Raw genomic sequence first — 14,648 nt, 5'->3', positions numbered from 1 at the left:
CGTCGGGTACTCTGATTGGCTGTGTGCCAGCTATGACGATTATGACGGGCGGTGCCGTAGCGAATCAGCGCGGTGTGTGGGAGGGGCGGAAGTGACGATAGTAAACATACCACACATAAAACACATGGCGCAGGCAGAGACAAACTACATTTTGCTTCTTTTTTTGCATTGTTTTTTAAAAATTGACTGGAAGCCATGGCTACGTGGAGTGAAGCACTGGAGGAGCAGCTGGTTACACTGGTGGAAGAGAGACCACCGTTATATGACATAACGCTCCAGTGTTATTCCAACCGGAATAAAAAGGACACACTCTGGACTGAGATCGAGACCGAGCTCCGTTTATCAGGTAAATATCACCTACTTTTGCACAACTTGCAATCAATGTATTAGCACGACAATGCACAAGACCATGAAAGGGAACATATTACTGAACTATTTTTTTGTGTCTTTCAGCCAAAGTAGTTCGGAAGAAGTGGGAAAACCTCCGTACAGTTTATAACCGTTATAAGAAGCCGGCTCCTTGTGGAAGCTCAGGGGCACCGAGGACACAGAGACAGCAGTGGATTCTGAGACGGCTCCAATTCATCGAACCATACACAAAGAGGAAGGAGAGCACATCCAACCTCACTCGCAAGGTAATTTAAAGCGATAGTTCACCCAAGATTGAAATTTCACTCATTATCTACTCACCCTCATGTGGACTTAGGGCTGGGAGAAGTGTAATGTCCGTCTTCGAGAAGCTTCCGCTACAAAACAAGCTTGAAAAATAGACTTATTTAATTTTTTTGGGGACAATTTCCCATTTCGGGGCTTCAATACAAGACGGACATTACATTCGAGCAGCATGGAGGTATTTGGATGTTTTTTGGTGTGTCTTTTTGTTACGAAGACAGTTGGTATCCATTTGCAACCGTTATATTGACATGCACTGCTACGTCGAGACCCCCTGTAACTCAGAGAAGCCACAGATAACTCTGAAACTTCTCCCAGCCCTTAGTCGACATGAGCGTTTATTTGTTTATTTGTTTATTAAGATCCCCATTAGCTGCAGCAACGCCACAGCTATTCTTCCTGGGGTCCAACAGTATCAAATATACAGTTGAAAACACAAAACATAAACATTATAAAAATTTAAAACAAAAAAAACAAGTGAGCGTGAGTAGATAATGAGTGCAATTTCAATTTTGGGTGGACTATCCCTTTAATTTATCATCTCTGCTTTTACTAAAATGTGGTAATAGGCTATAGCCTAGTAATTAATAAAATGAATAATAATAGCTATAATAAAATAATGTGTGCTCTTCTTTGTTGTGAATGTCAAGCATGCACTTCAATTGTATTAAATCCCCACTTGCTCTTTTGTTTAGGAATTGTGTGATGCTGCGACAGCATCCACTATTGAGTCATCTGAGGAGCCTGAATCTGAGTTTGAGTCTGACATCCCAATGACCGGCTCCCTCATGGCAGAATCAACCATCTGTGAACAGACGGTCATTGAGGCTTTGGGGTCCACATCAACCTCTGCGGGTTCCAACCTGACCTACTGTCAGCAGGCCAAATGGGAGAGGAAGGGTCAGCACGGGGCAGTGGATGAGGAAGTGCACCTTGTGAAAATGCTCGGCAGAACACTGGAGCGGTTGGCAGCAGACACAGAACAGGAACAGAGAAATGACTATATTTCTGTGTGCTGCAAGCGGATTGAACATAGGATGCGCATGCTGTCGCCACAACAGCTGACTCAGTTTGAGTATGAGCTGGACAATCTTCTCTACAGGTTCTCCCAGAACCAAGACAACAACTGAAAGAACCCAATGTTTGAAATTGAGTGTGCCATTTCCTTATTTTTCTACAGGGTGTCCGCGGGGTCTTGAAAAGTATTAAAAGGTGAAATCAATTTTGGGAACATTAAGACCCTTAAAAAGTATTTAAAAAGTATTTTCTCGACTTTATAAAGTCTTAAATTTTGAAGGTATTTTTTCTGAATAGCTGTCCAAGAATTTGAGTCCTAAAAAACATCGTGAAAGCATGTGAATTTATTAGTTGTATTAAAAAACAAAGATGAACCGGTACATAAAAAACTAGGCTATTGTGGGTGCCAGGGTTCAAACTTAACTTTTTTGCTCACTGGCCAACTGGCTAGTGAGCTTTAAAAATCTACTGGCCAGAAAGATTTTTTACTGGCCAAAAATTATGTATAGCTGTTTTGTATATTTTTCATTGTGTTGAACCGTTATAATACACTCATAAGCATTTTTAACACATATCATAGCTATTAGCATATTTTTGTGTGGAATAAAGGAGTCAAGTTTGCCTTTTTTTCCTAAAAGGTTTATTTTAGGGATGCACATGGTTAACCGTTTAACCATTAACCTATAACAAGAACTTGACCGAATAATACTATCAGTTATTTATATATTTTTTTTTATTAGCTCCTTATGTCGTCAACTCATGGGGGCGTGCCGACACGTGCAGACTTCCACTGCCTTCAGTCATATTATTTAGTAGCTAAAAGTTTCACAGGAGGACTGACACTGTGCACTGCAGTCCCCATGAAGGAAGATCAGACAATAAATGTAGCCTACACGGACATAGATGTGCATCACCTGTAATAACGGCGCTGCAAAAAAAAAAAAAAAAGACGTGGCAGCTCTCCTGCAGCTCCACAGAGGAGCTGTCCGAGGAGCTCTGCTGTTCCTCTCTCTTCAGTCTGGTGTTTGGCTGCACTTTCAATAAGAAAAGTTCCATATGAGCGCGATCAGCTGAGACAGAGCACAATGGATGTGGCATTGATCAGATATCGCAGCGCACATGTGGCAATAAAAAAAAATTGGAGCGATCTTTTTTTTGCCGTTAAATACATGGATGTATTATAATAGATCCGTGTAGAAAAACGAAACTTATCAACCAGCGCATCCAGTGTTTTCCATTAATAAACGAGTCTGTGGCGGCCGCAAATCTCTCTCTCTCTCCCTCACGCTATGGTGCACACACTTACACACACAAACACAGGCACAATAAAGCCCGGATCCTGAACCGGGCCGTCTAGGCCGCGGAACTTTGGGTTTTTGATACAAGTGGTGGTACAACTGAACTTTTATTTAAAGCAAAAGTAAGCGATATTTTTGTGTTAATATAAGTCTTAAATAGTTATATCTTCCGACAGCAATCACATAGAGTGTTTGGACCGAAACACGGGTCTCTCAGTCCCTCTGCTCTGCTCTGAGCCGAGGAGAAAACTTTTCTTGTGTCCTACAAGCTTTATCCAATGAGGAGAGAGAACAGCATGAAGGGCTGTGTGTGCAGCCAAGGGATGCGCGTGAATGTGGTGACGTAGGGACGAGGACCAATAGATCCATGACGAGGGCGGGGACTGCTAACTCCATCGGCTGACAAGAAGTTAGCCAAAACGACCGGATCGCTTACTTCTGCTTTAATGTATTTTGGACTCTGGATGTTATTGGTTACTTGAAAAAAGATAGCCTAGCCTATTAATTCGCCTACATATACGGCTGGGTGATAAAAAACGATCTCCAGTCGGGATCGCGATGGGAAGCGGGGATCGGCAGGAAGGGAGGAAATGTTGTGCAAGGGAGCCAATGGTAAATAAAGTGATCAGTTCGCCTGTCTCCGGTCGCCATGTGTTTGAAGCCTCGCTCGCACCGGAGACGTTTTTTTTTATTTTATTTTTTTTATTGGTGTCGGAGGTGGAGGGTGTCAGTGTAGAGACAGAGGAGGCTCCAGCAGCATCATACTAAAGTATAAAGCTGATTGTTAAGACTAAAAAAGCTCTTTCTAAATGCTGCATTTCCATCATGGTCTGTTCATGTCAGCACATCACTCTGATGAGGAATAAAACACAGTGATCAAAGGAGACACCAACAGTCTTCACCAGCAGAGTTTCATCTCATTTCTCACTCTTTATGGACAAATGTGGATGTTTGCTGCATGTCTTCCCATCATGTTACACACACTATTATCATACGGTAGACGCACACACTATCATGCACCACTGAAGTCTAACTGTGCAGTTTCAGGAGAGAAAGGGATTATTCCAACTTTAAAATGCAGTTCTGGCTGAAAATGTGTGTGAATGCTGAGAGCTGAAGATCATCGCTGAAGCAATGAAGACACATAAAGGAAGATATATCAAGTATTGAAGTAGCTGAAGCAGTGGTTAAGATTAAAAACAAGAACTTTTAAGATGAATGAATGACATGAATGGGTTAGACAGAATCTGAATTGGTGAAGCAGAGTGGATGAACAGGTCAGCACAAGGAGTCATGTAAAAGCTGGAGAGTCTAGATGTCTGTGATCACAGTCATACTCAGAAATACATTGGAAATCAAACAGCAAGCTAATGAAGAGAAGAAAAGAAAATAGTTGGGAGTTCCTACTTGAAGTTTCAAGAAATGGGTTTCTTTATTCTGAGTCAACGACAAAAAGCTTAAAACTTGAAATTAGCAGTCAATCTGGTTGGCACTCAGTAACAACAGCTGCCATGTGTGGATTACAAAAAGTAAAAATAAATTATCTCGGAAAACAACAAACAACATCATCGCCTTATTGGTTGGAAGACAATGAATCTTGGAAAACAAACGTATAAATGTCAATTCAAGACCGTGGTAGCACAGAACTGCACAATTTATTTTGACTGATCCAGAAAAAAAAAATCAAATGTTTAGTATGTATGCAGAGTTCCATAACCAATATGAGAAAAGAAAAAAAAGATGCAAACAACCTTAAATAGTGCCTCATACAGGGTAAACAATAACATGCAAAATCTGTATAATGCCCACTTACAGTTATTGTTGTCTTCTGACACCTACAGAATTTCAAATCAAAACAAATTATACATCTATATTTCTCTGGAAATATATAAATAAACCAAGTTAACTACAATATTTCCACTTAATGTTTGTCACATTCAAAATATGATGCAAAACTAAAGAAAAAGTTTTGACAACTGACACTGTAAATATGAGGAAGAAGGAGTTAAAGCTTTGATTGACTTTGGTTTGTTCTATCTAAAGCTGTGAATCACCTGCATGGTGCACTTTAGTGAAGCCTTTAAACCATCAGCACTAACTACTATGCTATTTTGAGCATGAGCGTTCAAGAGCCCAATGCTGATACCAGAACTGCTTTCTTTACTATTGCTGTCTCTTCCCAAATTAAAACCATGAAGACTGGATTGATTAGTTTAAATTGGGTGGACAGTTGATCAAAACTAATAATTTCATGTATTACATACATTTAATATTCTGTTAACACAAATTAAAAGCCCCCAAAAATGCTGTGAATCCTTCTTTGTTCGCATAAAGTTGTGACAAAGCCAGCCAAGTGAATAAGGCAAGTGAAGAACTTGCTTTCTTTGTATAAAAAATGTGTTCGTTCCAGATTTGTGCAAAAAAAAAGGAAAAGAAATGTAAAAATTAAAAACAGAAACTAAACTGAAATTTTCAGATACAAACTGTTACAAGATACAGGCCCTGTTTTTTCACAACCTTCTCCACCTACTGTCCAACTTTCCCTCTGACTCGGTGATGTTTGGAAGATGACATGAACTGTCCAAGCTCATCAACAGAGTCAGAGAGAGGCTGAGCATGAAATAAAAAAAAATAAAAAAAATACGGGGAGTGTGTCTGTAAAATGAAACGAGCAGGTGAATGTTCTTGTAACTTATTTCAATGAAAAACAAACAACAACAAACAGAATCAACACTGTTTCTGAATTGTGCTTTCGACACCATTTGCATAATGACTGACAGTCACAATGAAAGAGAAAATACAAAGTGATTGATACAATTAAACTGAAACACAATCACACTACTCAGAAAAAAAAGTTAGAGATATTGGGCTTTGCAGTGAAATGTCAGAACGCACTTAAAATACACTTTTACATTTACAGGTGAATTTGACCTTCTCCAAACTTTTGAATGCACATGTCCAACTGTTCAGTGTTTCAGTACTTATAATATAACATGCTGTTCTCTAACAAGGTGATACACCACAAACATCTCAACAAGTGTCTGATCCATGAATCCACCACTAAATATTCTGCTTCAATAACAGTTTGTATTGAAACACCATGCTATTCACATTCTGACATCATGAGACCAAGACATAGTGTTGTGGTCAAGACCACCTGACCCCAGACCCAGTCAAGACCGAGACCATTTCCAAGACCATTACTGTATTCAGAACCAGTACTCATAATAATCATGTGGCTTGATATTTACATTATTCCTCGGCTCAAAAGAAAAGATAATCTTATTTAAAATCCATATTTAATTGAAAGTAAGTTTGGATTGAACAGAAAAACACAGCACAGAACCTGCTAAGTCTTCCTAACTTTTTACACAAACATATACTTTTGTAGAACAATTTAATTATCTTCAAATTTTTTGAACTACATGACATAAACCAAAGTGAGCAAGTGACAGAGAGACATTTGTGGTTTGAAAAAAAAAAAAAAAACTGCAGCTGTGGTCTTGACTGGTCTTGGTACATGTGGAGGCTTCAGACGGGATGCTGATGTTTTGTTGATGGAGATGAGGAAATGACCATTTAATGCCCTACTTCCATGATATAATATCACTGTAGCATAAACTTTTTACATTTTCCATAAAATTCACCTTAAAGTCAAATATGTCTAACTTTTTGTGAGCAGTGTATGTCAATCTCTAGTCTGAAATTCTAAACCGAGTGGACAGAGCTCACCCAGATAAAGTGTTGTGTAGCTCAACACTTGCATGTGGTGGAGACAAGGAAACATTTCTGTCTGTTTCAAACTACTTATAACTCAAAAACTGGAAAACCAACAAATAAATAAAAGTGGAACACGTTTTTGACAACACCTGTCAATATGACATAAGGAATGCTTCTGTACATTTAATTGGAAACAGGAAAGTTATTATTTTCTAGTTTGTGTTCAACACATAGACAAAGGGCATCTTTCTCCAGGTATGTGCATGTACCTGTTCCAGCTGACTGTGGTGGGAGTTTTTTATCTTCAACACAAAAAATACTTAGAATGAAAAAACAGTAAATGATTTGAAAAATGCCGCCATCTAGTGAGAGGTTTTGAGAAAAACAAAAGAAAAAAAGACACCAAAAATCTGTATTTCCATGCAGTGACTGTGCTGCATGTATTACATGTTATAAAACCTGGTGATGTAGCATGCAGTTACTGTAAAGTAGAGAAAAAGTGTTGATTTGAGGAAACAAATATGTTTTTCAAAAACTATCAATCAAGGAGCAACTATTACTCACCCTTTGTATTTCCTCTCATCTATGCAATCTATTTACAATGACTTTATTTTTTACACGCACAATCCTTTCTCTTATATTGTACAATACTTACAATTTGCAGCATTGAATGGTGCTGTCCTTTGCCTTTTAATATATGTCCTATATATGACACATTATTATAGTATTTCCACAATCATTCAAATGTAATGTAATGATGTAATAGCTGCAGGTAAAGGTATTTTTTTAAAGGGCAGTATCAAGAAGGAATCATCAAGAGGTTCTTTCTCCCTTTGTTGTTTGGTTTTTCATGGAAACATGGCATTTATCTGCGCTGTGAGCTGCTCGCAATCCTTAATCACAGTTGCAGTATTGACGTCACATTAAACACAACGAGTAGCATGTGATAAGTGTCCGTGACTCGCTCTCACTCGCTAAGAGTTTATACTGTAGATGGAAGAGTACGCAGTCATCATCAATACGTCAGTAGGTACAGTGTCTTCTCCCCCCCCAGGTGCTGTGATGGTTGTTCTTCTCAGTTTTATGGAGGTTACTTTGCTCACCGCTGCCACTGGAGCCTTCAGCGTTACGGGCCCTGGGTCCAGCCAACCTGAAAAAACTTTGAAACACCAACTCCAACCCACAGAGATCTTCAAATGTCTTCAGCTTCCGTCTGTAGCTTCTTGGAGGCAGCCTTGAGTCGACCTACTTCTTGGCCAGTTGGAAAGGATGTTGACCCTTCAAATGAATACAATTTAATCACTTCAGAAACACATGGAAAATGAACATGGGAATTGAGATGTGTGATAATAACAGGTTATTTATCAACCTGCAATGCCTATTTAAGTGTTTCCACAACTGGGGAGTGGCAGGCCACCCTGGCTAAGCACTGGTATACAGTAGAACTGTGGCCAGAAGTTTTGAGAATGACACAAATATTAATTTTCATATTCTGCTGCCTTAGTTTTTGATAGCAGTTTTGCAGTGATCAGATGAAGTCCCTTTTTGCCATGAAAATGAACTTAAAGGAGACATATTCTGCCCCTTTTACACAAATGTAAATAGTTCCCAGGTGTCTTAAAGACATGTCTGTGACATGCTTTGGTCAAAATACCCCAAGGATCAAACATCACAGCTCTTTTCATCCGTTCAAAACAGCCCTGTTCAGAACGGCTGGTTTCAGTGCCTGTCCCTTTAAATGCAAATGCCCCGCCCCCTCTACCAGTACCGGTACTCACAGGTAGGGGTGTTATTATGCAAATTTGAAAACTTATGATATCTTTGAATCACAACTGAGGGAAGAGCTCGTAAAACCACATGGATTTCAACCTAGGGAGCCTGAAAATTACAGATTTCTTTGTCAATTCTCACATTTTGGGGCCGGAAGGCAAGACAAACACCTAAATATATGTTAAAGAGCCTTCAAATAGTGATATTCCCATAATATGTCCCCTTTAAGGAGAGATGTATAATTGTTGTGTAGAAGGCTTCAGGGCTCTCAACAAAGTCCAGTATGAACCAGGACCGTCTCCTAAAGTTGATCCAGGTGCGGTATCAGAGCTCCACCAGTACAGAGCTGGACAGAGGTGTCCCTGGTAACCGTCTCCAGTTTCTCCCCAGGACAAACATCAGGGACAGACTGATGGTCCAGGGACTGGACAGCTGAGGACTGGGCTACAGTCTTTTTCTCTGATCAGTCTCCTTTCCCATTGTTTGGGGCATCAAGAGGAGAAAAGGTGAGCGCTCATCAGTCTTGTGTCATAGCAACAGTAAAGCATTCTGACACCATTCATGTGTGTGGAGTAGGCTCACTCACAGCCATGAATAAAGAACAGTACCAAAATTTCTCCCAACCGTCAAAGACACTTGATCAACTTGTCAATAAAAGCCTTTGACACTTATGAAATGATACTCCAGTTACCATAGTAACATCTGACAGATCTAAAACACTGAAGCAGCAAAACCAATACTTGTGTCATTCTCAAAAACTGTGACCACCTGTGATCAGATTCTGATAAATACACTATATACACTATAATACTACACTATAGTTTATAAGATAAACGTATTTCTGACACTCCAGTCTGGACTGTGAGTTACACTGGTCATGGTGGGTCCAGTCAGACGTTTCAGTGTGACACTAACAAACACATGTGTACAATAAATAAATGGATGAATATCACTGAACTACAGTTTCATGCTTCTTTCACTGTCCATGCTCAGTATCTCAGTAAGCCTCAACACTGAGGCCTGCTCAGATACACACTGCAGTGCATTTATTAGTTAGTAGCAGGTTCTAGTAGTGACACTTGTAGCTTTACCTACAAGAAGCCTTGCTGTGCCACGAGATTGGTATGCCCTATGCCATGTGCATACGTTTCTTTACACTTTTTATTGTTATTTAAAATTTTGTGTTGATTGAATTATGGTTTTAATTGTATACTGTTAAGCACCCTGTATACCCGTACTAAAATAAATAAGCAAATAAAAATGTACTTACTTACTACAGCTGAGATAATACAGTTCACAGTTCACAGTTGTTACGTCAAAACTGCATTTCCTGCTAAAACAACCTCTGACAGACACAATAAGTATTGTAAGATAATAATAAGACTATTACTGTAGCTAACATCCTGGTTTTTACCTGTCCTGTCTGTCACTGTGTGTGTGAGTGTCTCTCATGTGGACCACAGTCAATACTAGCCTGGATTTTCAGCGGTCAGAATCCCACCTGACATCATACAACTGGTGTCATCAGTGACGGCTGCAATAGATTATGTCAGCTAACTTTCTGTTACCAATTATACTAAGATATAAAAGAAATATACTGTTTATAATAATATTGAATATTATGAATTGTTTGGCAAATACTTTCATTAGGTAAAATTTTTTGTTTTGTTTTGTTTTGCAAAATTACGTACAGTATGTGTCTTTATTATGATCCTGTCAAGTGCGAAGTACAATGGACAAAATAATAATTAAACAGACCAAATGTATGCATTACTTTGTGTAATTAATCTTGTTGATAAATTTAAAACATTTCTGAAAACAAAACCTCTGACATCTATATGATACATGACGTATCATATAAATATAATAATATAATATTCAGTGTGCAGGGCAGTCAATAGTCTTAGCATTTCAGAACATCTGCTGTTTGAAGTATGTATGAAAACGAGGCAAAGTAAGAAATATCACCGAGCTGGTGACTAAAGCATGCCACAGTGTGAGGTACTGTGCGTCAAAAGCACATCAGTATTTATTACTTTATTCTTTATTTCTGTCAGGGATCCAATAACAATCTCTCATGGCTGTCAACATCAAATCCAGGCTGAGCACAACACAAACAAAGCTTTGTCAAAGAGCAGCATCATGTAATGGATCAAGCTCCACTCTGGTCAGTCCATCCATGTCTTCAACATCCAGTCACTTGGTAAAGTTAATGAGGTTAACTTGATTAGTACAATTACATCATAAAAATAGCTTGTGGATAAAATGCGTTGTAGTTCTCGATTTAAAAACAATCTCCATTGTCAGAGCAGGTAACGGCTTTCTTCATAAATGTATAAGGCAACGTGACAATTGCAGCAGCATGCCTGAAAGGTGAGCAGCAATATTTCCATTCAATACGGGCTGTGTACTAGAAGGCAGCCTACGGATACTACAGTCAATGGACACAACCTGACAGTTGTTAAGCAGAAAGTGGTTTCCCATAAAATCTGGCAAAACTATATACAGAGAGTAGAAACAAGTAGGAATACGTAAGAAGCTTAGAGTCCAGCTGTCCTGCTGCACAATGAAACAGGTCATTTTCAGACATCTTGGTTGACACCCTCCTCCATGACTGATTATCATAAACAATGGGACCTAATAAATTTTAAGATTCTCCTATAATGAAGGCACAATGGCATGTTGAACACATTAGGTAACAACTCTAGTGATGTGTGGGCCGATACTTCCGATACCAAACATGTCCGTTTTAGGATGGATACTAGTACTCATAATAAAGTATCCATACAGTACTATCACCAGTCTGCTATAACTTGGGGTTAACAACTATTTCCATCAGAGGAGACAGTTATTTCGATGTTTACAGGACCTATTCCCTGCTGGTTGGAGGGGACTACATCTGCTTCCACCTCTGAGGTGAACTACGGTTACGGTAAATCAATGCGCCCCTTCCCCACACACTCAGCTGAACTCATAGACCTAATGAGAGCAGGAGGATTCAAGTTTGGGTGTTATTATTTCAAAAAAAGTGTTCCTAATGAAAGAATAATAAAGATAATCTGTGATTTATTTGCTTGCAGACTATTCCTTTAAATATGGATTCAAATGACCACTGTAGTCCTTAAAACTGTATTATTTTCATATAATTATATCATAGAATTGTGGGAAATGTCAAATCAAACCAAAGAAAGACAGTCTGTGTTTTAGTGTCATTGTGTAACTATAATTTGAAACTGTCTATTTCTTTTATTCCCCCTCTTCACACTTTTGTAAAACTGATTGGTAACGACATACCACCTTTGGTTTTACTTGGTATCGGATTGGAATGAAAATCAGTGGTGTCACACATCACTAGTTGTTCCTGCCTTGTTCTATACTGTTTAAATGTTACTACTGTGTGTATTAGTATACATAACTTTTTAAATGACAGTATCTGCAGCTACTATGTCATGCAGACATGATCTGATTTGAAAATATCCACACTTCATGGCAATCTGGACATTACATATCAAACATATCTTTCTCTGTACCAAAGACTGAGAGAGCAACACTGCAAAACCTTAGCTACCATATCTACACTAATCTGGAGTTCAAGTCCACAAAGAGACTTGAGCTGTGTGTCCATGTTTGACTCGATCAAAAAGAGGAGAGTTCAACTAAGACTTCCTAAACGCTAACACATTATTTTCCAGCCCCACAGCTCAGTGCAGCATGGTCTATGACAACAGAACAAAATAACATAATGCAATAAGTTAATAAGCATTATCCACTTCACATTATGCACAAATATCATGCATATGTAGCAACATCATATATATATTTTTTTACTTATCCAGTCATATTAAAATAATGCATAGATATAAAAATCGAATACGTAAACACTATCATTATTAAACAATCTGTACATACATTTTGCAATATCTTTTTTGGGATTTTTATTTTTTCCCCATGTATAACAGAACAGGGAACACGTTTTTAAAAAAAATAAATATTTTATGTACAATCACATCAGCCATTCCAAAGTTATTGTCACTGCAAAAAGAAAAAGCAAAAGCACAAATGTCAAACGTTAGTTCAAACAACATGGTGAAGTTTTGCTTAGAGTATGTGAGCGACTCCAGTGATGTACAGCAAAACAACACGGTGTCACACTCTCACACTTACTTTATTCCAGCATCCTGGTACAGGTAAGCCGTCGTCCCCCTGGAAGAGGAAAGAAACCAGACGTTACATAACGCATCCTGAACACTGCACACATGAACAAGATTATCATGCAAGCGCAAAGCAAAAATGCAGTCACTTCATCAAGCAGTTCTCAATTATTTTATAATTGAATATAAAAAACATTATGCTTTTCTGAGTAGTACAGTGATAGTAATAACCCTAAAGAAATACATTATATTTCAGCATATGCACATAAATGACAGATGTTTTGCTTCTTTTCATTGATTTGTTAAAGTTTTATATATATTTTGATTAATTTGCATATAATTTTATAGTAACTAAATACAAATCTACCTCAAGAGAAGCATGTCTGTAAAATAGGGTTATGGGTCTTATAATGGAAACCAGATTTATCAGATAGATTCCACTGTTACTCTTACACATAAGAGTTACTCAGCGAGTTTCACAGGGTTCTGTGGTAGAATCCATATTTCTTCACCCTATATTTTTATCTTGTCGAATGAAGCTAGTTAAGACTAATGCTCATGGAAAGTTTTTGTACTTTGCCCTAAAAACCTCAGAAATACAGTATTGGATCATATAGTCACTTTGGGTGACAGTGGGTGGTGAGATGCTGTGGACCCATTTGTGTTGCTAAGTGATAGTTTGCATTACAGTAATCATACTGTCATTTACTAGTAAGTAATAGTTTTGTTTGTGAAACAAGTCGTCATCAACAACAGTGCAGCATACTCATTCAGGTCAGTGTCAGATTCATGATGCTGTATTCTTGTCTTACATTACAAAGACAAAATGTCCTCAACACTGTGTTCTCTTTGCTTTACCTGAGCCATGGACATGGTTATTGTCTTCATCTTTTTTGCCACAACAGATTTACTTAATAAAACAGATCATCATACAGTGTATACAGAGTACCATCTGTCTTTTTTAGGCAACATTAAAGGTATAGTTAGAGGAAACCTTGACCTCTGTTCCATTATACTGTGGAATTACCAATATAAACAAATAACACCAGATGATCTTAAGATCTTTTCACTTCTGAGTTGGATACATCAGGTAAGATTGATTACTTAACAGTTTCTGTAAAGATCCGCTAACATCATTTTTCTATAGTTCTAAGAAACACACTTACCTGGTGATACAATAAATAATCAAATTATTATACATATTGATGATTCATCACGCAATTCATGATCGCCTACTGTATAATAATGTTTACCTGCAACTTATTTGCAGCATTACTGTTGCAAATAAGGGGGGAAAATGTAACTGATTACATTTTCTACCTGCTTTTTTTTTCATTAATTCATCCTCTATTCACAAAAAAGTTTAATTGACTATGTAAGTATTGATAATAATTGTTTTCTGCCAGAATATTCAGTTTTACTGGAGTACAGGTCAGAATTTGTATGTGTAAGTTTTGGCACTGGCAGTGATTGGTTACGGTTTGTGGTCTGTTTTAATACAGAAAGCTTGAACAGAAACACAGGCTGATGTGAATCTCTGGCTCTGCTGTTGTATTTATGCTCCTTGTACTCAGACCATCCAACCAGACCACACCCCCACTGCTCTGAATGTAGTGCCTCACCCATTCACAACATACATGGGAAAAATGATCAATAGTAAACATAATTTGTAAGAGACAGAGTTGCTACATCTCACAAACTCGGTTTTTGATATGAACTTGAAGATGCTCTGTGACAATAAGTAGATAAAGGGGATGTTCAGATCATCACTGTCTGCTGAAACTGCCAACGACTTAACAAATGAACAAAAGTAACATTGAGCTGTGTGTTGTGATGCTGGATCTGATACAACCTGTAACTTCAACCTCCTGAACATTGTCCGCATTTAATCCTACAAACTCATTTCCAGAGCAAACGTCAGCGGGAACACAAGCAGAAGAGTGTTTGTGTTGTCTTTGTGAGGCTAAGGAAGTCTGACAGTGTAACCACCCACACTAACACCAGGATTTAGCTTCAGCCA

General features: G+C 38.3%; 2 protein-coding genes across 2 annotated transcripts in view; one reads left to right on the top strand and one right to left on the bottom strand.

The window, feature by feature from the left end:
* LOC146973867 (uncharacterized) lies at positions 1 to 2,098 on the top strand. Its single transcript, XM_085799045.1, has 3 exons — positions 1 to 346; positions 454 to 635; positions 1,368 to 2,098. The coding sequence occupies exons 1-3, from the start codon at positions 196 to 198 to the stop codon at positions 1,800 to 1,802; spliced, it is 768 nt and encodes a 255-aa protein (XP_085655171.1). The 5' UTR covers positions 1 to 195; the 3' UTR covers positions 1,803 to 2,098.
* A 10,351-nt stretch (positions 2,099 to 12,449) lies between these two features.
* The window catches only part of col13a1 (collagen, type XIII, alpha 1), a 52,328-nt gene continuing 50,129 nt past the window's right edge, over positions 12,450 to 14,648 (bottom strand). The window contains exons 40-41 of the mRNA XM_085800859.1: positions 12,642 to 12,680; positions 12,450 to 12,509 (exon numbers count right to left, since the gene is read on the bottom strand). Coding sequence (XP_085656985.1) covers positions 12,507 to 12,509; positions 12,642 to 12,680 — 42 coding nt within the window. The 3' untranslated portion in view covers positions 12,450 to 12,506. The remainder of the gene's footprint in view (positions 12,510 to 12,641; positions 12,681 to 14,648) is intronic.

The sequence above is a fragment of the Trachurus japonicus genome, chromosome 15 (genome assembly GCF_045865225.1).
Source record: "Trachurus japonicus isolate A0001 chromosome 15, Traja_1.0".
In the NCBI taxonomy this organism is placed as follows: Eukaryota; Metazoa; Chordata; class Actinopteri; order Carangiformes; family Carangidae; genus Trachurus; species Trachurus japonicus.
Note: the sequence above shows the minus strand (reverse complement) of the source record. Positions and strands in the feature narration are given on the sequence as shown.